We start from the raw sequence: 24,254 nt of genomic DNA, 5'->3' as shown, positions 1-24,254 counted from the left end.
CAGTCTTCTAACCACTCTGCCCCAAGTCTGTAGTGCTGCATGGTGTTGTTGCAACCAAACTGCAGGATCCAGCACTTAATAAATGTCATCCCATGGGCTTTAACCCATCTAGCCTGTCCAGATCCCTCTGAAGGGCCTTCCTACCACCATGCAGATCAATACTTCTTTCAGTTTGTTGTCACCTGCAAACCTACTGAGGGTGCTCTCAGTCCCCTCATTCAGACCACCAATCCAGATCATCACTCGTGACCTGCTGCCACTTGTATTTAACTCCACTCATCACCACCCTCTGGGCCTTTTCCACCAGTTCATTACACAGTAAAGAGTGTATCTAACTGTCCAAGCCAGCTTCTACAGGAGAATACTGTGGGAGACAGCATCAATGGCTTTGCTGAAGTCTAGGTAGACTATATCAACAGCCTTCCCCTTGTCCATCAGACAGGTCATCTGGTCACACAGAAGGAGATTCACAGAATCACAGAATCACCCGGGTTGGAAGGGACCCCAAGGATCATGTAGTTCCAACCCCCCTGCCTAGCAGGGCCACCAAACATACACATTCAGATCAGGTTGCCCAGGACCCCGTCCAGCCTGGCCTTAAACACGTCCAAGGACGGGGCATTCACAACCTCCCTGGGCAGCCCGTTCCAGGGCCTAACCACTCTCCTAGTAAAGAACTTCCCCCTAACATCCAACCTAAATCTTCCCTCCTTCAACTTAAAACCATTTCCCCTAGTCCTGCTGTTGTCAGCCCTTTTGAAGAGTTTACTCCCCTCCTGGGTGTAGGTTCCCTTCAGGTATTGATAGGCTGCAATGAGGTCACCCCGCAGCCTTCTCTTCTCCAGGCTGAACAAGCCCAACTCCCTCAGCCTGTCCTCATAGGGGAGGTGCTCCAGCCCCCTGATCATCTTAGTCGCCCTCCTCTGGACCCTTTCCAAAATCTCAATGTCTTTCTTGTACTGAGGGCTCCACACCTGGACACAGTACTCCAGGTGGGGCCTCACAAGAGCCGAGTAGAGAGGGACAATCACCTCCCTGTCCCTGCTGGCCACCCCTCTCCTGATGGAGCCCAGGATCCCATTTGCCTTTCGAGCTGCCAGAGCGCACTGCTGGCTCATATTCAGTCATATTCAGTCATTCAGTTCAGATTAAATTGGTCAATCAGGATTTGCCTTTCATAGACTCATACTGGCTGGCTCTGATACTCCAGCTGACCCACACAGACCAGATGATCTCAATTGAGATGCTCCATAACCTTCCCTAGCACTAAGGATAGGCTGACCAGCCTGCAGTTCCCTTGACCCTCCTTACAACCCTTCATGTAGATGGGAGTCACACTTGCTGAAAACGTCCAGTCCTCTGGGACCTCCCTGGTTGACCAGAAACACTGATAGATAGATGGTGGAAAGCAGCCTGGCAATCATATCCACCAGCTCCCTCAGCACTTTCAGGTGGATCCCATCTGGCTCCATAGACTTGTGACAGGTGGAGCAGTGTAGGTCTCTGTTTCCACCTTAATCACAGAGAGGAATGGGATTGTTATTCTACTCCCCATCCCAGACTCTGAGGTAAGGGGGTACAGTACCATGAGGATAACTGCTCTGACTGTTAAAAACAGATGTAAACAAGGCATTAAGAGCTACACCACTGCCCCTTCTTCTTTCCTATCCCTTCTGAAGAGCTTACAGCAACACTGCAGTCATGGGAGCAATACCACTGTGCTTCAGCAACAGCAACTAAGTCACAGTTTGCTTGCCACACTGTGGCTTCCAGCTCCTCCTGTTTGTTAACTGTGCTGTGCGCACTGGTGTTGAGGTACTACAGCTAAGCCATTTGACTCATTCTAATCCTGGCATTGTTCCTCCAGGTTCACCTCTAGCAAGTCTTATTTCATCCCCTTCACACCTAGTTGAGGGGGCTTCAAACAAGCCCTGCCAGCTCTGCTAGGGTTCCATTTCCCCCTTTGAGACAAGTGAGACCCATCTGCAGCCATCAGGCCACACACCAAGTAAACAGTCCCACTGTCAAAAAAGCTAAAATTCCTGTAATGGCACCAGCCTCTCAGCCACATTTTTATCAGGTGGGTTTTCCTGGTTCTCCTTGCTGCCACTGAAGGAATAGAGGAAAATACTCCTTCTCCATCAACAAAAAGCCCCAGTGCCCTCAGGCTTCTCTCAATGACTTCACCACTGCCAGCCTGAACTATCAGTAAGGGGTAACAATCAGACAGACGGACATGACTAGGGAGTCTCCTAGTAATGTTCCCAACTCAGGCCCCAGAGAGGCAGCACTCCTCCCTACAGGTACAGTCTAGCTGACATGACGTCTTCCATTCTCCTTAGAAGGGAGTCACCTATGACAATAATTTTTCTTTCCTTCTTAGCAGAAGCAGTCTTGAGGCATGGAGTCAGCCACTTCACCCTATACAACCTCCTGGATGGACCTTCCATTGCATCCCCACTTTCCTCTCACTCAAGTTTCAGAGCCTCAAACCTATTATGCAGGGTCACTTGGGGCATGGAGGTAGGTAGGGACAGGTTTTGTCTGTCTTGTTTGATACGAAGCTGGGACCTGTGTCCATTCCACCCCATCTCTTAGGTCTCCTCCCTCTACCAATGATAGAGGGCAGAGGGTCCACCACTGTTTGGTATATATCACACCTGTGCCTTACTTGCAGGTATGGCAGTGAGTTGATGCGCACATTTACCTCCTGCTCACATTCCCTGATGTTTCTTAACCTCTCCACCTCCTCCTCGAGTTCTACCACCATACTGAGCAGATCATTGCCCTGATCACACTTCAGACAGGTGGCATCCCTGCCACCCTTTACCAGCAGGGACAGATTCAGGTACTCACTGCAACCGGAGACCTGAACTGACACATTTTTGGGCAGGCTGTCTGGATTGACAGTATGCTGGCAAGAGCCTTTGGCCTTCTGGAGACCACAGTTAGATTTGTACTCTTGGGAGGGAGCCAATTGGTGAGCTGGTGTCCTCAGTGGGGACAGTGGGGAGGACTCACCTTGCTAGCACTCCCTGATTCAACGCCCTGCATGAAGTGCCCATGCCATGGCCTTCCGATGAGCCATGCCCAGTTGGCCCTCCTTCAAATGAAGGACAGTATGGACATTTACAACTGCTATACGCTGCCAAGATCTCCAGATGCTCAGTACCATGAAGGAGCACACAGGCAGGATCTTCTTCCACAACAACGATGTTTGATGCTGTGGCTTACTATACAGATACAAAAGTGTCTGTTTTTCCAATAGCATTAATTAATGAAAAAGGACTAAGAGAAGAAAAATATGTTTTGAAGAAGATCAAGAAAATGCTTAACACAATTGCTTACAAGAAGTAATCATCATCTGCTGACCTGAAAGATGACATCGCAGCATTCCTCAAAGCCAGAGTCAGGAGTCCTGCACCTTGACCAGTATCAGCCCAGAGTACTTAATTTTTGGCTAAACAAGTCTATTCTGACACATTATTCTCAACAATCCACTCCTTTTGCTTCATAGTCACACTCCTTGAATTCTTAATGCTTCCAAGAACAAAACACTAACAGAGCCCTGAGTTGTACTAACTGGCTCAAATACACTGCAGACAGTAGCATCATATCAAACTAAACTCCTCTGTCCCCCAAAACTTATGTAGTCCTCAGTTTATGCTATTTTTTAAAATATGACATTAAGAGTTTGCATCCAGCAGATCTTATGCTTCTAAGTAAATTTCAGGCAGCAGCTTGGACGCAAAAACATAACCTGTAGCAACCTCTGCCATTAAGTTTGATTAATAACAGCCGATTATCCTGAAAACATTCTTCACTAATAAAGCTACTCTTCTACAGCAAAATCAAGCTATTTCCTGAGGTCCTCACAAAAGTCTTCCAGAATAAGGAACACTTCATATTGTCAGATATCTCCTGGCAATCCATAGGCCTTACGCCAAAACAATCTGGGGAAAGGTACTTTTCAGGTCATGGCATCTCTTTTTTTCTGCAGTCAAAAGAGCAAATGGGCTCTTCACCTTTACATTAGGTTTTCTAAATCAAAAGGACAAGGTAGAAGCGTGCTGAAATGCTTATTTGACATCTTCCTGAATCAAGACATGTTGCACAGCTTCCACTGCACCTTCTTAAAACCTGTACAGTATTTAATATAATCAGCAGAGGCACGTCTACACAAAAGAAAAACTGGCCACTATTTGCAGGTGGAACAACAGAGACGTCCATCTTCATAGCCAGAGATCCAAACATACTTGCTAACATCTTTGTTTCATCTGAGCAGCATACACAAAAGCAGCGGACAGGTATGGAATTAATACTACATGAGTTTTGTTATGTTCATCTATATTGGAAAGTTTATAATTACAGCAACAATTGTGCAATCTGTATCTTACTTCTGCACCTGCATTAAAGGGCATCCTGAATTCTTTCCCCACCTCAATTCATTCTCTCTAAACCTGGCTTTAAATGGAAAAAGACTACTTGAAGCACATGAAAAAATGATACTAATAATAATTCGGGTGCTGAAGATAATGGACTTATTTTTGGAAGGTGAGAAGGCAAAGTCCTAAGAAACTTTGCAAAACTGCAGTGGTAAACCTATGCTTGCCTAGTTGCGAGCTAAGTTCCACCATTATTATCCCTCGTGAAGCTTTTCTTGCAGACCAGATTTCACTAGTGAACCCCAAGCTGCTTCTCACTGTAAATTTTCCACTTGTAGAGGCAACCTCAGCTTGCATATTTATGCACACATAACAAGAGTATACTTAACACCGTTTGTGTAAAGCACACCTCATCTTTACTGCCTGTATTAAAAGCACATGCAAATTGTTGCAATAAGTCATACATGGGCTTTGTTGAAGTGAAAGTGAAATGATGGGACCTTGAGCACAGACAAACTCTTGCATCCAAACCACAGATTTCTTCAGATCTAATTTCCATCTACTATAAAAGCAGGCCCAACCATCGAATGTTTATGTAGTAAGATTTCCAGCAGTTTCAAACTTACTCCAGGTGAAAACTAAGCACACAGCTAATACACACACGTACTAGTGTGGTTTTTTTTATGCCCAAAAAAATACAGAAACAACAAACCTCTCTTGCTATAATTATTTATCCAGAAGCAAAGACAAGTTAAAGGCAATCACACAAATCCTTTCACGATTACACACTAACAGGATCTACTGCTGCTTGGGTGAGGACATTCAAAGCAGGTACCCATGGAATATCACAGCTTCAGCAGTTCACAGCACTGCCATCTCCAGGATGTCTCCAAATAATTCTAATGCCACTGCAGGCACGTGCTCAGATGTTTGCTGCCAGGAGCTGCCATCACATTCCTGCCACACTATCAAGCATCTGGAGAGTAACTCAGATGGTATGAGGAGGTACAGAATTTGTTTAGAAGTTGGTTTAGAATTGCAATATTAATATTGATGTTCTTAAACAGCTTTCTCCCATCTGTATAATTACTTCATGCAAATTCCTCGACTGTTTATACATAAGGATTTTACCTTACCCTTTCAATTTCCTAGGGTAAACACAGTCTAAGAAAACTGGCCAACAGTAATATCCTTTATCCAACAGTACTAGCTGTTTTATTATCAATAAGCTAAAAGAAATCAGGCTTTTTATATCACCCACACTTGCAACTGTTTTTAAAAGTTTCATATAATAACCCTCCTCAACAAGCAGTTTAAGAATGGTTCGGTGTTATCCAGGTAACTGCACAGAATTTTCACTTCTGAAACCAATTTGTTTCAGCTGAAAACCTAAACACAAATTTGTTTCTACAACAGGTTGAAGAACCTGCTGTCTAAAAATATTTTTGGCAATGCTTATTTCCTTAGGCTAGGGTTAGTTGTGTTAACAAGAAATACTAAAGCTCTGCTTTTCAAAGAGGGTTCCAGAGGCAGGCATTAAGCTTCAGCCACATCTGACTCCAACATGGGCCTGCACAGTTTCCCAGATCTTTCTGACAAAATACCCCCTCTCTATGAAGAGAAGTAGGAGAGGGACAGAACAGCAAATGGAAGAAAGAACACCAACAAAGAAAAATGAAATTGAGGGATAGAGTTCAAAGACAAAAAAGAAGGAAAATAAAGAAGAGAATTTATCCTACCAGAGACAGCACCTCTTGTCAGTCAAGACAAGAAACATTGCCTCCCAAAAAGAATCTGGCACCAGGACATAGCAGAAGTGATGGGGGAAGACCAAATCTGACCTGAGGTTAAAAAAAAAAAAAAAAAAAAGTTATGATCCAGATTTTTATTTTTAATTTTTTAAACTCAGTTTGTTGTTTCCTTCATATCTTGCAGGACGTTTAAAAGAAATTGATTATAAATTTATTATTTAAAAAACAAGTCTTTCTTTAGCTGTGTTGTCATTACGATAATGGAATGACCCAAATCAAAAGTGGAGAAGTATTTTCATGAAAAATGTGAAATGGTTTGAAAAATTAAATTGAAAACAAATCCAGACTACTAGCGTGCATGTAGTAATACATGAAAACAATGTATACCACTGAGATGTCCTCATGAGTAAAAAAATCTGTAACAGACTTGCACCTATAAATCTCACAGAAACGGGCAACACCACCACTACTCGTAGTTTGAGTAGAGATGCCTTTGAGAATGATGAACTCTCTACCTCATACTCTGCTGCAAAAGGGAGAAAATAGTTTCCCACGTCCAGATTTCTTGTTTGATTGTAATAAAGCTTAAAGAGATTCTCCCAGGTCTCCAATTACAAGTGGATACAAAATTAAGATAAAGTCTCCTAGAAGTTCCCAATAAAGCAATCAGGATTGAAAAAAAAAACAGAACACATTCATGAATTTCACTGCAGGGTAAGAAATAGGTAGTAAAAACAAGAATTCCAGTGTTTAGGTAAATTATACACTGAATATAATAAAAATCACATTTTAAGACCAAAAAAATACAAGTTTCACAAAACAAATCCAGCCTCCCTCTAACATCCACACTACATCTTGAACAAGTCTGGAAACATTCATACACATATATGTTTTGCCAAACACTTTGGAGGCTCCTGTGAGTTATATGCATACTTAAAAATTGAATTCCAAGTAAGAATGACTTTCAGTGGCAGAAATAATGCAAGCACCTGCAAGCACCTCTGAATTACAGTTCTGAGACCTACGGATTAAGAGAAGTTACACAAAGATAGAAAGGCATATTAAAGATAAAGGCATTTTGATGCTGATGCCCTGCAATTTTAACTCAGGACAGACCTTACTCATCAGCTTAACAAGTGTCAGTAACGTAAATAAAAGTTTTTAAACAGCTCAAAATTGAAGCCTTGTTTTATACATACTGTTCACCAGTAAAGCTACGGAACTTGCCTATGTTTTGTACTGAATTCAAAACAGTCCTACTTCATTGCATAGAAGTTATTATAACAACGCTACGCAAAGATGAAGGTACGGGTAATCACAAGAATAATAAATACAGAACAATGATAGGAGTAAGTTCAAACTAGATGTTCGGGTGATGTTATGGGAAAGGTATAGGAACCAAAGAGATCATGAGGCTTGAGATAGTCCGCTGCCACATTCAAACCTGAAACAGTCAAGAGACCTCTAGCATGATGCTTAATGTCAAATCCAACGTTTTAACTGTTTGATCTGAATACTTGGCAGATTCAACCTACATTGAAATAGAATTCTTCTGTTTGTTTTACAACATATACCAATTGTATGTATATACAAACACTTCAGTTTTCACCACCCTTTTGAATTAATGGAGTATTATCTTATCTTATTAGAAAACTGAGATTATGGACTCACAAGGAAAGGAGTCATATGAGGTGAAATTTCTGCATGGTTAGAAATTGCATGTATGTTCCATGTTGCTAACATCACCCTGAGCTTTGAGTATCAATCTGAGATTGGCATGCACAGACTGCAAACAGCGACATGAAATGCCAGTTCTATACAGGCGAGTGACATTCCTGCCTCCAATCAAGCTTGTAAATGTCTCCTCCATTATGCTAAATCTTCCAAGAACAAAAACTGAAAACTTAAAACATTGTTGATATTAAAATACAGATCAACCAAAGATCTGAATCTGTAGGAAATGTAGTCTTACACAACTATTTGCTCAGTGCGCCATTCAGCAAAGAAACAACTAACTGCTATAATCATTAAATGTTATAATCACTGGTCTGCCTGAGCCTTTATTAATCACACACTTTTAAAAACTTGCATTGACAACAGTTTTTCTGATAGAAAGTGCTTTCAATAAAAAAGCAGAAAGACTTCAGTGTGGCATAAATACTGGATTAACTTTTACAGTACTTCAAAGTGGTACAATTCTTCCCCTGAAACTGATGGAAACCAAAACACAAGGATTGAAATAGCAAGTCTACTAAATCCAGCTGCCCAATTTGAAACACCAAAGGATCCATTTTTCAGAGCATTTGATTTTCTATAGACAGGTGCATTTCCAAAGCATATCACTGAAGTTCTTACAGTTGCAGCTGCAAATGTCCAAATGCCCAAAGCTTGGATCAGGCCTTCACGAAATTAAGACCAGGAGCTAACAGCTACCTATGAACTGCCTCCTAAGTGATCTGCCACGCCTTCCACATGAACTGTGCAGAGAGAAAGGAAGTTGGGTTGCTCCAGTTCCCACAGAATTCAACCATTCTCTCTTCCTGTAGTGCCTCTACCTGCTCTCTCTCCACAGATCCAGAGCTATGCTCTAACATACAGCAGTCTCCTGCACACCCCAGAGGAGAATGGGGTAGCGAGTGGGGGTAACACGTGGCTCTAACACGTCACTTAGCCTCACAGGTGCTCAAAGAAGGTGGAGTTAGTGCTGTCTGTGCAGCTGAATTCTAACACATCCCAACTCCTGAGGGCTCAACTGAGCACAGCTCCTCAGAGGTGTTGCTGTGTCCAGCTGCTGCGTGAATGCGTTAACCTTTTTTTGTATTAGTCATTGCTCAGTTTCTGAAGTTTTTAACTGTAACTGAAGTAAGACCTGCACAACTGAGAGCAGCGACACAACTCACCCTCAAAGTTGTTCAGTATTAGGAGTGTAAACAGGCATAGCACTTGAAAAACTTTCTTTTTATTTAAGACGCATGAATTCTGTTTGTCCAGCCCCATTCATGCAACTTGCACAGTTCTCTAAACCTTCTCTGAATCCCTCCCAGTCACCATCAGCCCAAATGGAGTTTTTTAGCCACTGTCTTCTCCCCACAAATCCACCTAGTGATGGTAGAACTATCACAGCTCTACACCAGTTTTTATTGCATACGATAAGTCTGAGAGAAGTGGTCTGTCTTGCTACCTATTTTCAGAGGACCTTGTTCACACACTGCAGGGACACCAGCATACTGCTTCACATGCAATACTCTTCATAAACCAATAGACAGAAACTTTTTTTTTTTTTTTTTTTTTAAATGAAAACATAGCTGCCTCAAAACTGAAGTAGTATCATGCTGGCTAAAATACCACTAACATCCCCAGCTTTTTTTATTATTAAATGCTGATTCAGCTTTTTGCTGAATACAAGAAATAGTTTAATAATAAAGCAAATTACTGTGTAACATTACTTTGCATCACATTTGCAGCTGTTTCCATTTAACATTAACTTATATTGTGTTCCAAACATACTCCCACTAGATAAATTATCGCATTATGTGGATTTTCAGATACTGCACTATACTTTTAATTATGGTAACATGTTAGTGCATATGGAGTACAACTAACACTATGAAAACTTTGATTTATGCAGTTAGAAAACACTTCCTCGGAGTAACATCTTAGAGCAAATTTAGAAAACACACTGTTTCACGGTACATGCAAAACCATCAACTCAATCTTGATTTATTTCCTACAAAACAGATCTAAATAACAGCAATATATGAAAGAATTTGTTGTTACTCTGTGTTCCAGAACAGCAAAACTCCATGTTTGGAGATGAAACCATAGTATTAAAATGCATTAGAAGGCATTAATTGTAAGAGAATCACACAAGCATTTCTTAATTAACAAATGCAGTGCTTCATTGACTGGATTGTTTTGATTATTTTGTAAGAAAGACGTGTAGTTCCATTACCTGAATTAAGGGTTTTGCATACAAAAGCACATTAACTTTGCATTTGGTGGCACTTACATAATTGACGCTACATGAAATATTAGAAGATTTCTATCAGCTGCTGGGTGTTGTTTGCCTCTACAGAAATTTGTGGTATCCTGCAGCTCAAGTACGATACAGTTATTGCATCATTTGGAGGGTCAGAAATCGGTTCGCAATGTTTTCCAAGACTTTATTATGGATAAAGTTTTACTAATGTTCTGTATGTGACCACACAGAAAACATCATTGGCCCAGACTCTTCCAACAAGTACTGCTACAAAACTGGAGTTAACACTACCTTGATATTAACTATATTTCAAATGGTTGGCTCATGTAATTTTGTGCATTTCTAAAGATGTATTTACCTTCCAACACAAATAAGGTACTTGACTCAAAGACATTCGTACACACAGAAAAAAAAAAACTGACGGCACTGAAGTTCCACTCCCTTTTGGGAGGAGTCTGAAGCCAGCAGGCAATTCCAGAACTCCACTGGGCCTGACAGTCACTGCTCTCCCTTTATATGTTATTAACGTCCAGGCCATGCTTCATGTGGAACTGGGATTAACTGCAGAGCTCTTCTGGTTCATAAGAAATGCTGATGAATGGGCACCATCATAAAAATCAAACAACACAAACACATGACTTCCACTCTTGCTAGCTTTATGAAACTTAAAGAAAACATTTCCAAATGCAAATAAGAAACATGATGGAAGAGGGGCAAGGAGAAGAGGCACAGGGCATGCAATAGAGAATCACATGGTTCAGAGACTCCTTTTGGCACCACTGGGACAGGAAAACAGAATGGCCAGTAATGCTACAGCAATCTTGTTTCACCAAAAAAAGGAGTGCAAAAGTCTTCTAATGATATCAATTGAAGTTACAGTTCTCTCCTTTTTCCTGTTCCGGGTGCTGCGCACCGCTGTACAAAAGAGCCATTACTCATGTATGTATACAGAAAGTAGATTTACAACAAGCAAGGTATTTTCTGCTGTGTGTTTCAGAATATAAGAATTCACCTGTCTGTTGCTTGGTAGTGTAGCTAAAGATTACACCACCACACTCTCCTAAACAGAGGGGCTAACCCAGAAACACAATGAATCACTCCTGAAAAGGCAATGACATGAAATCCAAGACCTGGGAGTGACCTCGTGTTGCATTCTACAAAACCAAAGGCAAGGAATAGCTAGTTCCTTAACACGCGTTACAGAACAAAGACAGTTTTAAAAAATTGGAAATGAGCAGCTATAGCAAAAGGAGGATAAACACTGATGATTACACTTGCCAGTAGTACCAGAAAGCCTCTGAAACACCAAAAGAACACTTAAAGAAAGAAGAACAATAACTGAAGTTAAATTTATATCTATTTTCATCAAGTGGGGAAAAACGTGAGCTCAGAGCTCACTGGTGAGAAGGAAGCACAGAGGAAAGGGGAATGGTGAGATTTTTTTTTTCTGAAAGATAACATTTGATTTAAAACAAACAAAGATGATTACACCAACAAAAATAGGCAAGAAACTCTAGTGGCATGTAAGCATAGATGTTCATCAGATGCTTTGTGGCCTATTTAAGAGTACCTATTTAAGCGTACTTAAGATTCTGGAAGAGCAACTTCTCCAGCATTTACCCTTCTGGAAACATCCACTCTTATCAGACAACTAGTATAGTGTTCTAAATTATGTCAGGCACAACCAATAAATCGAGTTTGTAACTTTCAGAATGGGGCCCTCTTAGGGCAGAACACGGAAAAGGTGTGACTTACTGAAATAAAAACTTGCTATCCAAAGTCAGCTCCTCTCTACTAAGTCACATTGGATCAAAAATTTCAGTTACCAATGGCATTATATAGACCTGATGCAAGAATTACTTTTGTGCAAATATTTCACTTCAGGGGCTTCTGTATCTCTAATGGAATCAAGTCTCTAAGCCTCTTTTCCTAGAAGTTGGAAAAGCATGCTTCCAGTATTAACAGAAGCTATCCCAGCCCTACAACAGAAGTCAACAGAAACAAAATACATGAAATAAACAGAGAACCAGTGAGAAACTATTTCAGTTTTTCAGAAAGAAGAAACACTGAAGAATCCCCTTCAGAAAGAAAACAATAGACCTGGTTTAGTTACAAATCACTCCCATCTAAACATCAACATACAAGCACAGGAACACTACTCTTGCTGTAGCAACCAGAAACTGACACCCATTAGGCAAATGTACAATACAGACTTCACCAAAAATTCACCTGTAAAGAACCTTTTAGATTTTCTCTACTTGTACAGAAAGGCTGCTCAGGACAAAAGCATCTTTTCAGCAAATACCACAACCTTTTTCTTTAAAAAACAAACAAACAACGCATTCCACACACTTATCTCTGAAAAACACTAGCAAACAACAGGACATCACTTTGATAATTTTTACCTGTTCAATCTAGAAAAGCCTGTATCCTACTATTTATTGTACTTCAAAGAGAGTATCATGGATGCAAGCACCATAGACAGACTTATGGAGGACGTTATCACATAAGCTCACTAAAAAACTTTGTAACCAATCCTCATTTCACTCATTTTTTACCAGCTGAATTTTCGGCCACACACAGATCCAGCACCTTCACCTCTACCCTCTTGGTAAAAGATGTATTGCACACAGAAGAGAGGGAGCTGGGGAGGAGGAGGAAGAATGGGAAAGAGGATCTGGTGTTCACACAAAGTTTTCTCTAATCCAAGTAAGTACGAGCTTGTGGATGTGGGCAAAACAGTCACTTGTTCACACGAGTAAGTGCTCCTGTTTAGCAAGACGCATGTGAGATAGTGAGATAGAAAACGTACACAGTGTCCTGTGGCCTGACAACAAGCTAGCAACATAATGCCAGCAACATTACCCACCAATACCAAGTTGTCCTACAGTGTTTCTGCCAAAATACGTTAGGAATAAATAAAGAGAAATGAGGTAGCAGAGAAAATGGAGACGGGGGTCGGAATAAGTTCCTAATATGGCAGAAAGTTACACTTTCAGGTGACTAAGTGCAGCATAAAGAGCGTCTTCGTACTACCCTAGTACCTTACCTGCGGACAGGAAGGCTGCAAAAATAACAACAGCAGCCAAGCGACTTTCTCCGACACCACGGTCCGTTCTCCACAGCCCCCCTCCCAGCGCTCAGCCCTCCCTCGCCCTGCTCTTTGCGACTGACTCCCAGCAACTCTCGCACCGCCCCGCCCGCAACCGTACACGGCGGCACACGGGCAGCGCGCGGCACGCGATGACCTCCCGCACTCCCACAACACACGCCGCTACCCCTGGCGGCGGACACGTCGGCAGGCCGCCCCGCGCCCCCCGCAGGCCCGCCCATCGCGGCCGGGCCCCGCCGGGGGCAGAGGGGCCCTCGCGGCCGCCCGCCCTCGGACGCGGAGGAACGGCCTCCCCCCCACCCCAGACGGGCCCCGCTCCCGCGGCCGGAGGGCCCCGCCGCAGGCCGCGCGGGTAGACGGCCCGTCACGGCCGCCTCCCTCCCATGACACTGCAGAGCGCGGCCCGGCCGCCGCCCTCCGCCGCCGGGGCCTCCTTCCGCCGCTGCCGGCTCCGCGGGCCCCCTCCCGGCGGCGACGGCGCCATGATGATCGGCCCGAGAGGGCGCCGCGCCGGGCCCCGGCGCCGGGCCGGGCCCCGCGCGCCCCGCGGCCTGCCGGCCCGCGCCGCTCACCTTCATGTCGGGACATCCTAGTCCGGAGGCGGCGGCCCAGGCCCGTTCCGGGGCTCCCGCGGGCTGCTTGGGCGCCGCTGCGGCCTGGCCCCCCGCCGCCACCACTGCCGCCACCACCGCCGCCGCCGCGCGCACGGAGCTCCGGTGCGAGGGGAGCGGGTCCGGGGGGAGGGCCGAAAGGGGGCAAATATACAAGAGACGGCGAGGAGCCGGCCTCCCTCCCCTCCTCCCGCTCCTCCTCCCTCCCTCCTTCGCTTCGCGGGGGGCGGATCCGGCGGCGGCGGCTTCCCGGGCGCCGTGACACGGTGACTCCGGGCCCCGCCGGCTCCAGGCGCCGCCCCCTGCCCGCTCCCCTCCGCCCCGCCCGCTGCCGCAGCGACGGCGGCGGCGGGACCGCCCGCCTGCGCCGCGCTGGAGCGCTGCCGGCCCCTTCCTCCTGCTCCAGGAGGAAGAGGAAATGCTCTGCCGGGCCCTCCGGCACCGCCCAGCGCCGCCGAAGGGCGGGGCGGCGGTCCTGCTGCTTGAGCTGCCGGGCGCGCCGGCTGGGGCGGCCCCCGGGAAGAATGGCCGGAGCCGGGGGGAGCGCGAGTGCGGATCGGCCGAGGCCTTTCTAAAGGGAAAAGTAGTAATAATGATAATAATAATAAAAGCCAGGACCAGCGCGCATGCTCTGAGCAGGTTTTCCTATCGCTTATTGTTACTCGTTGAAGCAGTTTGGGGAGCTCGCTGTTGGCTGGGAGTCGCAAGGTCGTTCCCTTTCCACCCCTGAACCCCGTTCTTTGGTTCGGGTTCTTTTTTTGATCTTCTGCCACGATCAGGCAGTACAAGCGTGTCTGCCAAAAGTGTGCATCGGCTGGGCCAAGGAGAGGCAGGCCGTATTTGCTGAGTGTCGCCGAAGTCCCGCTCCATTTTTCCATGCACACAGAACTTTTTGTACTGTCACGTTTGATGTCAGTCCTTTCATATAGTCTTGGGATGAGTAGAACACACATGACTTGGCCATGCTACTTCCTGGTTGAGAGGAACGTGGTGTGTACCAAGCAACCTGCTGCCATGCTGCCTTTCTCATCACGATTTTCCTCTTTTTTACACAGATTTCTTCCTGAACAGCAGTCTTTCCCTCTGTCTCTTTGTACCTGCTTCTCTTTTCCTCTGCATTTTCAGGTCCTACTCTGCTCTGGACTCTCCTCTGTCCAACGCCTCCATTTTCACAGAATTGTTAAGGTTGGAAAAGACCTCTAAAATCACAACACATAACCATCATTCCACCTCCACCAAGCCCACCAACCACATCCACACAGCTCTTGAACACCTCCAGGGACGGTGGCTCCCCCATATCCCTGGACAGTCTGTGTCACTGCCTCACCGCTCTTTGTGAAAAGAAGTATTTCCTCATATCCAACCTGAACCTCCTCTAGTACAACTTGAGGTCATTGCCTCTCATCCCATCACTGTTACCTGGGAGAAAAGGCTGAGCCCCACCTCACCACAACCTCTTTTCAGGCGTTTGTAGAGGGTGATAAGGTCTCCCTTAAGCTTCCTCCAGACAGAACAGTCCCAGGTCCCTCAGCCATTACAGATCCTTCACATCTTTTTTGTCCTCATAGAATCATAGAATCACAAGATTGGAAAGGACCTACAAGATCATCTAGTTCAATCATCCTCTCATCACCATTACTACCACGAGCTACTAAACCATATCTTTTAGCACCTATCCAGACTATCCTCTTGAACACTGCCAGGGACAGCCACTCTACCACCTCTCTGGGCAGCCATTCCAGTACCTAACCACTCTATGAGAGACAAAGTTCTTCCTTATGTCTAATTTAAACCTCCTTTGGTACAGCTTGCGGCCATTTTCTTGGGTCTTGTTTGTTGCCTGGGAGAAGAGGCCAAACCCCTCTTCATCACAGCCTCCCTTCAGGAAGTTGTAGCGTGCAGTGACGTCTCTCCTGAGCCTCCTCTTCTCCAGACTGAACAATCCCAGCTCCCTCAGCCGCGCCTCGTAAGATTTGTGCTCCAGACCCCTCATGAGTTTTGTTGCCCTTCTCTGGACTTGTTCCAGATCCTCAATGTCTTGTATTGAGACTACTCGAGGTGCAAGCCCAACTGGTGACTCACTCATTGTCCTCCTGCTCCCTGCTCAGGGTTTTGCATCCCACTCCCTCCTCCTGCTGTCCTGCACATTCACCTGCCTATGAAGAAATTCACAGTTCACCCTCAGTTTCCCTGCCACACACCACATTGTACCACAGCCCACTTATGTCTGCCCTGGTTCTGCAACCCCTGTATGTTCACATCAGTGAACATTCGGCCTGTTCTGAGGCCCCCACAGGCCCAAAGGCCAGAAAAGGTGAACTATCAGACAGGGTGAAATGGCCAGTAAGCGCTGAAAGGAAAAAGTGCCAGCCTCATGTTTTGTACCAACCTATGCTAGTCATGTGGTACCTTTGCTTTTCTCCTTCACGTACGTACGCACGGAGCAGGCTGCCCAGAGAGGCTGTGGGTGCCCCATCCCTGGAGGTACTCAAGGCCAGGTTGGATGCATTGTGATCTGGTGGCAAGGGGTTGGAACTGTAGGAGTTTTAAGGTCCTTTCCAATCCAAACTATGCTATGATTTCATAATTCTCTCTGATACTCTGTCTGTTTCTACCTTTGCTTCACCTATCTGCAATGTGATAACTGCCGTGCCTACTGAGAGCATCCACTCTGCCTAAAACAATGCAGCACTCTCATTAGAAACAAACAATACCTCTGCATGAAGAAGCTGAGTACTCTTTTGCCTGAAGAGAGAGAAAACAAGGGGAGAGTCAGTGACATGGCAAAGTCTGCAAGTGAGACACAGCTGAAGAGAAATCTGCAAATGTCATGAATCTCACTAGGAAACTGAAAGGGGCACCTCCAAGCCTGAGTGGGGGGTGAAACTGTGCCCATCTTGTCAGCTTTCCAGAGCAACAATGGGGCAATGAGTCCTGTTTCTACTACTTTATTTTAGTACCAGCAATTTTAAATGCAATTGGCAATCATCTCGCTCCGATGCAAAATACAGACCATCAGCTGCTCTCGGTCAATACTGCCCTTCAGTTCCTAGAAGAGCCCTGGAGTACACTGCCCTGCAAGATGCTAGCTCTAGTGGCTGGCAACAGCTTGTCAGCTTATGCCCCACTCTGAGCACCACACTGCTGCTTGGTTTATGCTTGGTTTTATGCTTTTACCAGTAAGCTGGCCTTCAGCAGAAGGATCTCCCCTCCATATGTCTGTAAAACACAGACTGCAAAGCGGGCATTGCAGGGCACCTGAAGGCTTTGGTTTAGTCTCAGTTTGAAGAGGGCTGACCACCTCGTATGTCCACACTCCAGTTACTAGGAGTTGGGCTTTAATCACATGGTGCATGTGATGTGATGCATGTTGAGTGCATGTGGTCAAGTGTGTGGTAGGGAGCTCCTTTTCATACAGTCTTTCTGAAACATTCCTGTAGCCTGCTAGAGAAAAGCAGAATTATTCATTGCACATATGTAGCAGTATATAACTTGTATGTTGCAGTAATTATTCACTGCTTTCTGCCTTAGTGCCTGTGTCTATTCTAAATGAGGCAGGATGGTTAAAACGTTTATACTCTTGGAATAGCACATGCAATAGTATATTAAAATGCACTCTCCTGTATCTTTTAGCAGAGATTGTGCTGGTTATTTCTCTCTTCGACAAATGCAGCACACAAGAGTACAAGACACCCAGGCTCCCATGGGCAGGCACACAGCAGCTCCAGCTGTATGTAGGACATGGCCTAGCAGACAGTCGGAATGTCCTGTACAAGGTTGTAGTCTTAACATTACCTTGTTTTGTGATGTCCTTGTTTTGAATAATAGTTTTCCATAGAATGAGAAAGAGTTTGTTGAGGTTTAGGAAGTTCTTGTGTCTCTGAGGGGAGAGCCTGCCATAGTCAGGTTTCTCATTCTTTCACATGCAGCAGAAAATTCCATAGGTGAACTTCGCTGTTTTGGTGTGAGGAAAAAGTATCAACATATGTGTTTTCCTTTGGGTAAATGCAAGCAGAGAAATCAGAATTTACTTACCCAAGGTCATTCAAGGTCAGAGGCAGGCAAGGGATTAGAAACCCAGATCTGAGAATTAATTAGGCCATTGTGTAAGCCACAGTGTGAATAAGCAAAAAGTCATGAGTTTTCCTAATGTGGTATCATAATATGACAAAATTGATACCTGAAAGCAGCAGCATTCTGGGAAACAGGGAAGAGATGGCTGTGTAGCCATGTGCAGCTCCTTGCTTTTCTACTGTAAGGGAACCCAGGACCTGGAAAACAGCAGGACAAGTGCAGGTACAGAACTGAATACTGACATTCCAGGGCAGAAATAAGTGACAAACTGTTACAGTAGAAAACACTTAGTCCATTAGCCTAATTGAAATCTTCCACCCCTTTGTGGGCTACTTAAAGCCCACTGAAATGATGGTTCCACTTATTTCAGTGCTATTTCCACCAGGCTACTACCGTTTGTGTAAGTGGTCTCTGCGTCACTTTGCTGGACTTGTTTTCTGTAAGGCTGGGCATACCACTGTGTGCAACACTAACTGCTCGTTGTCTGCATTGGTCTGCTCAGGGATTCTGCTTCACATGTGGAGGCAAGAGGTGCCATCACTAGAATCATGTCTGACTCATGCCATTCAGTGGTTTTGATCATTCCAGTTGTCATAAGAGACTGTCATTGTGCACACATTCAAATGTTAGCCTTGTACACTGCTGCACATCAAGGTGTCCCACTACTATTTCCTTCTAAGTGCTGCTGTTCTGCCTCCTCTTGCTGAGCAGTCATCCCATGTTGTGCCAAGCTACCTACTGTCTGTGCTCAGACAAAGTCAAAAGACTTTGCAATCAGAAGAAAATAGTCTTGCTGCTTTCTAATTTATAAGGTAAGGCCTGAAAGAGCTTTGCATACATGCTGTTTTGTTTTGGATTTTGCATCAAGGACAATTATTCTGCCATAGTAATTTCCCAGAAAATGTGAAGAGTCTGGGAATCCTATAGATGGAAATGATATTTCTACACAAATGTCCATGAAAAGATCCTCCTTCCTTCCAGGTGTCCAGGCCTACTGGTGATGTCTTGCAGTCCAGCTAGAAACACGAAAAGCACAGAGCAATAGCACAAACATAGTTGGAGTCACGAGGAACATCAGATGATTGTTGATCTCAATTGGAGAACAAGCATCTCACTGAAAGAGAGTAGGACATGGTATTTTACCAGGAACATCCTTCTTCTGGGGAGATTATTTTGTGTTGGAGATAAACTAAAGTGAGTACCACTAAGTGTGCTTATCATCAGCTCAAACTTTAAGTAGAAATTCTGCTTTAGGGTGTTGGATATACAGTGCAGATGCTTACATGACTAAGCCTGTACTTTGCTGGCAGCTGCAGAAGCTTTTCCATCTCTCATGTGTGCCTCCAGGCATCAGTTTAATCTCTGCTGCCTTTCCTGACCAGTGGCCTCCCAGTACTCACACATAACCTCAAATGGCTGCCTTTTCCTCAGCCCACATGTAACAGATGTTGTATGTTCCCAAGATCTCCAAGATCTCTTTGGGATCCAGATCTGATATAATCAGATGCTGATATAAAGCTAAAAGTGCTCCAGCTACCTCTTCCTCTACTACTTTTTTGGCTAAATTTTCACGAAGAATTTGAACCAAGACAAGTACTGAAAATTCATCAACTCATTTCATTCTCTTACCAAAATATCTCTATCTCTAATCGTACACCAATCCCTTCTACTGGTGTGGTTCCAGCACTGTTGTTACAGGACCAAATGTCACAACGTATGGAGAAATAGAAAGAGCCCTTGAAAATTCTCTGCATCACGGCTTTGTTCTCCAACAGAAGAGGACAAAGAAAGAAGAATGCATAATTTCCAGTTGTTATTACTGTTGCTTTGCAGCTTACCATTGAGCCAAACAATATTTATCCGCTTGATAACCACAAATGTTACTGTTTTCACTCTGTTCCATGTGAATGAATTAGGACACTCTCAAGCACTGCTCCAGCAAGGAGGAGGTAACATGGTTGTATCCTCCTTGCTTACAAAGCCCTGTTTCTGCAAGCAGGAAGCAAATGAAACAATATATCATATAACTCATCATTACATAGTTTTTGAGCTGATTCTCAGATATATTCTGTACACATGTTTCTCAGGGCTGTGCCATTAATGCTGCTTCTGACTCTCTGCCAGGTTTTTATGTCAGCTTTCTTTCCCTTTCCCTTTTTTCCCTGCTCTTTTCTTCTCTCCTGTCCCCCACTTTCGTCACAATAACACCCACACCTGGGCAAGTTCCCCAGGAGCTCAAATCTCTGATTGACCATCTCTGACCTTTTTGAGTGCTTCTCTATGACAATTCTTATGGTGGATGCTAATCTGACACTGGAGAGAGGCTGTTCCTTGAAAAGGAGCTAATTTTCAGATCTGTGTATTTATTTTCCAGTAAAATTGAAGCCAATTGCTGCCTTATACCAGACCACTCAACTTGCCTGCTGTGATCATCAGACAGGTGGGGATGCTGTGATGAAAAATTGCTAGGAAGCTATGCACCCCAGCTTACAAAGCCGACAAGGCTGGGAGATGCAGGAGGCCATCACGGCCAGGTTTTTCCATTTTCCATAAGCAAAGGGGTCTTCTAGAAGTCACAGCAAAATATCATCACCTCCAGGGCCACCCAGGCTAACCAGAGCCTAGCAAAGGACAGGAGACTATAGCCACTACTTAGTGGCTATAGACTATAGACACTACTTCAATGTGCTGTGCAGGCAAGAAGCTTACAAATGGGGAGCACAAGATGATAACAAAGTGACTACTATGTTTGCTGGAACAGTGGCATCTCTGAATATATGCATGTTTTCAAATATAGGAAGACAGATGGAGCAGGTGTTTTCATACATAGGAAGGCATGGTTCCTGCTGTAAAGAGCCTCTGCTATACAATGACATTAGAAAGCTGGCAGCAGGGAGTATAAAGCCCAAGGTTAAGGGCTCAAGTTCTGGTCATGGATACTGAATAGCAACCCTGCAGTGGAATAGATTATAGCCCATATTTCTCTTCCTTGTGTCTCCCTCTAAATTTTTGCTTGAGTAGTTCAGACACATGCAGAGCCTGTGTACTAGCAATTAGAAAAAAATATATTAGCAATTAGAAAAAAGAAATGAGAAAGTCAATACAGCCTAACTTGGTGGGAAAGCGTTGCTCTTACTGCTAATGTGCAGAACTGCTGGGTGTGTGAAGCAGCTCTGTCTGGCACTGCAGCAGGTTGAAATAATCCGCTGTAATATTTTTAGCTGTTATTAGTGATGCATGAGTAGTGATTTCGGGATGCTCCAGACCCAGTCATCCCTCATATTCTTCCTTTTGCAAGCACGTGAGAAAATTTCAGCTCTGAGACACTTAGCTGTGACTGGAAGACACTAGTGGCAAACAGAACTTACCCAGCTCTTGGGCTTTGTCCAGCCGTCTCTTCATAATTAAAAATGAAATCTTACCTAAAATAAATTTTACTCATTCATTTGCCTTCCAAATATCAGAAGCCAACTAGTTTTCTATTCTCAGTTTAGAAGTTTTCATTTTTCAAGTACAGAATTATCAATACTGACATTTGAAAACATGTTTTTAAAAATGGATGTTGGCAGTTTTCATTTGCCTGTTTAAAGTGCTGAACATTCTCTCCACTTATTGTAGCTTTCAGTAAAGGTCAGCCTTCATTGGCCAGATCTCTAAAAAGATTGAGCAAGGTGTTTGGCACCTGGTAGCAGAGGGCTGGCAAGGCACTGCAAAAGGCTACAATGCTTGAGAGCCCTCCACACTGGCTGTGCACCTGGAATGCAGGTTGATAACCACAGATTATTGTTTTTGCTCAATCTACTGTGGAGAATCTGTTGGTGTACGAAGTAGAGCAACTGACAAACTCTTGCTGCACAAAGACAGGGTGTTCTCACTGTTCTCTACTGAAGCCATGAACAAAACTCCCTCCACAGGATAGCTGTCCGTAGAGCAGGGACAGATGTATGTAAGCATTTTGGCTCTAAAAAGAGAAGGTTATCTGTCTACCATCTTTCTGTTTTGTGTCAGGCTTTGGCAGAAGCTGGAGGAAAGAGGATGAACATTGTCAGTACAAACACATCCCTCTTTTTCTTTTCTTCTTTACCTTCCAAAGATCCTTGATAGCAGCCTAAGCATTTGTTGAGCTGTTCTTGAGTCTGCTGGAGAGATTACTTGCATGACAGACAGAAATGCACCAAGGTCACAACAAAGTACTTGACAAAAAGCAACACAGAGAAACCCAAAACCGAAAGAATTCTTGACAGAGCAAGGCCACTTAGCCATTGCAAACTGATATGGTATCATTTCATAGAATCAAGGGATGGCTTGGGTTTGAAGATACCTCAAGGATCATCAGATTCCAGCCCCTCACCTGCAGGCAGGGCTGCCAGTCACTAGATCAAGTGCTAGATCAGGTTGCGCAGGCCCTATACAATCTGTCCTAGAACACCTCCCGGGATGGGGCATCCACAACATCTCTGGATGGCCTGTTCTGGCACCTCAGCATCCTCCTAGTGAAAACTATCCCCTAATACCCCGTCTCAACTTCTCTCCTTTCACTTAATCTCTTATTTTGTGCAGAACCCCTCACTGCAGTAACAACTTACATAATTCAGTTTTGACAAACCAGAGCAGAAGAAAGAGGGGTGCCTGTGCTTTTCTTCACCAAAGTCCTTGTTCTTGCTTCCTGACACTGCAGAGACCTGTAACATCACACTTACTTTCTTCAACAGCCCCAAGGCTCGGACTTGCAAGAAACAGAAGCAGATCCTCTTGACCTTCAGTTACTATTCACAAAAACAGCTGGCAATATGCAACTCTCTCTTAGGGAGGGACTAAATAATTTTAACATAACAGGACTGGTTCTAGTGTCCCAAAACTTACCAGCTTTTGATGGTGCATGAATATGGGGTTCTGGCTGGAGGCATAGCTCTGAAAAGTGTAAACTGACCACAAAAGCCATGCTATTGAAGAGAACAGTTTGGTCACCTGGTTATTTTAGGACACCAGGGTCAACGGTGTTCAAATCTGGTATCAGCTGTCCACTGTCAGAGGCAGCAAGCTGATCCTCTACTTGATTGCAATTAACTAAAAATTGGTCTCCAATTAACACCACTGGTTTTTACTGAAGATAACCACCTAGACTTTGCCAGAGTACTTGTGCTTGAGCTCTCTGTGCTGTGGTGTATTGATTTACCAAGCAGCTGCTCTTCCATGCTGAATTAGCGGGTGTAAAATTAGTTGGGTTACATGGAGGAAGAGCTGCCCTAGTTAAAATCCTTCTGCCTGCAAGTAACCATCCATGAACGTAGAGTGAAATTCACACCGCCATCTAGCGATCGAATATCTACTTGCTGCGCTGTGCATCAAAAGCGATACCCTGAAAAATGAGCAAAGATTTTAATTTCCTGAAGATAAAATCTTACGTATGCTTATTCTTGTACTTAAATGGCTTCCTGAGCACCAGTGATGGGTGACACATGTAATGGACTGCAGAGAGCGTTAGCATGAAGGAGTTTGCACAGGATAACTTATGTACAAATCCAGATAACTTGAGGTACCTACATCTGGTAAAACTTCAGCTCTTCAAGTGAAGCATATGGACTCCTAAGAAAATGTATGCAGCTTTTACATGTAATAGTACAATGCTTTTGTTTTATTTGTTCCTTTGTTTCCAAAGCAGGTAGAAGGAGGCACAGAACATGCAGAGTTGTTCCTCTCCCAACAGCATCATTTCTGGTCCAAAAATAAGATCCTTGTTTTGTCTTGTATCTGAAGAGTGCATATTCTTAAGTCAACTGATGCATTAAGATAAAAGGATACTGAGAACAGAGAAGAGATGAATAGAGAATATGACCAGGTCAGTTTTAAACTATAATTTCTGCCAGGAACAAACCATCCCTATTTCAACATTCCAGCATTAGATAAGCTGTTGTGGAGACAAACAGATGGTTGTCTACTTGATAGATTTCTACTCCCTTCTTCATAGCTTTTATTCCCTGTTCAGCTGCCTTGAGTTGACTCCTATGCAGTGTGTATTCATCAAAATGTACACAGAGTACTTTGAAATGGCAATGTTATTAATGAACAAAATTATACAGAGCAGCCCAAGACTGTCAGGGTTCTGAAAAGAACCTGTTACAAAGACAAAAGTAATACTGATGTCACCTTCAAATGCTATTTGGTACTTTTTGTTCCCTTTGCTGTATTGTACCAAAAGTCTGCCAGTACAGCCCTACAGGGAGATAAAATATTTTCGCCTTGAAAATATTTAATAGAGATGATCACTTACAAGAAAGACTAAGTACTGTAGGATACATGGCACCCTTGGGCTGAAAGTGAAAAGCTGTACTGCCACATAAA

The 24,254-nt window shown here is 44.1% G+C and overlaps 1 protein-coding gene across 3 annotated transcripts in view; it reads right to left on the bottom strand.

The window, feature by feature from the left end:
• Window positions 1-14,180, bottom strand: part of KCMF1 (potassium channel modulatory factor 1) — a 61,215-nt gene extending 47,035 nt beyond the window's left edge. For 2 of the 3 annotated variants that reach the window (XM_048932347.1, XM_048932348.1), the window contains exon 1: window positions 13,800-14,180. In XM_048932347.1, the coding sequence (XP_048788304.1) occupies window positions 13,800-13,815 (16 nt within the window). In that variant the 5' untranslated portion in view covers window positions 13,816-14,180. Of the gene's footprint in view, window positions 1-6,124; window positions 6,227-13,799 lie in introns of all 3 variants that reach the window. The other variant, XM_048932350.1, reaches the window with a different exon arrangement.
• Window positions 14,181-24,254: the final 10,074 nt, after the last annotated feature.

The sequence above is a fragment of the Lagopus muta genome, chromosome Z, assembly GCF_023343835.1.
Source record: "Lagopus muta isolate bLagMut1 chromosome Z, bLagMut1 primary, whole genome shotgun sequence".
NCBI lineage: Eukaryota > Metazoa > Chordata > Aves > Galliformes > Phasianidae > Lagopus > Lagopus muta.
The sequence above is the reverse complement of the archived record's forward strand: the minus strand, read 5'-3'. Positions and strand labels throughout refer to the sequence as shown.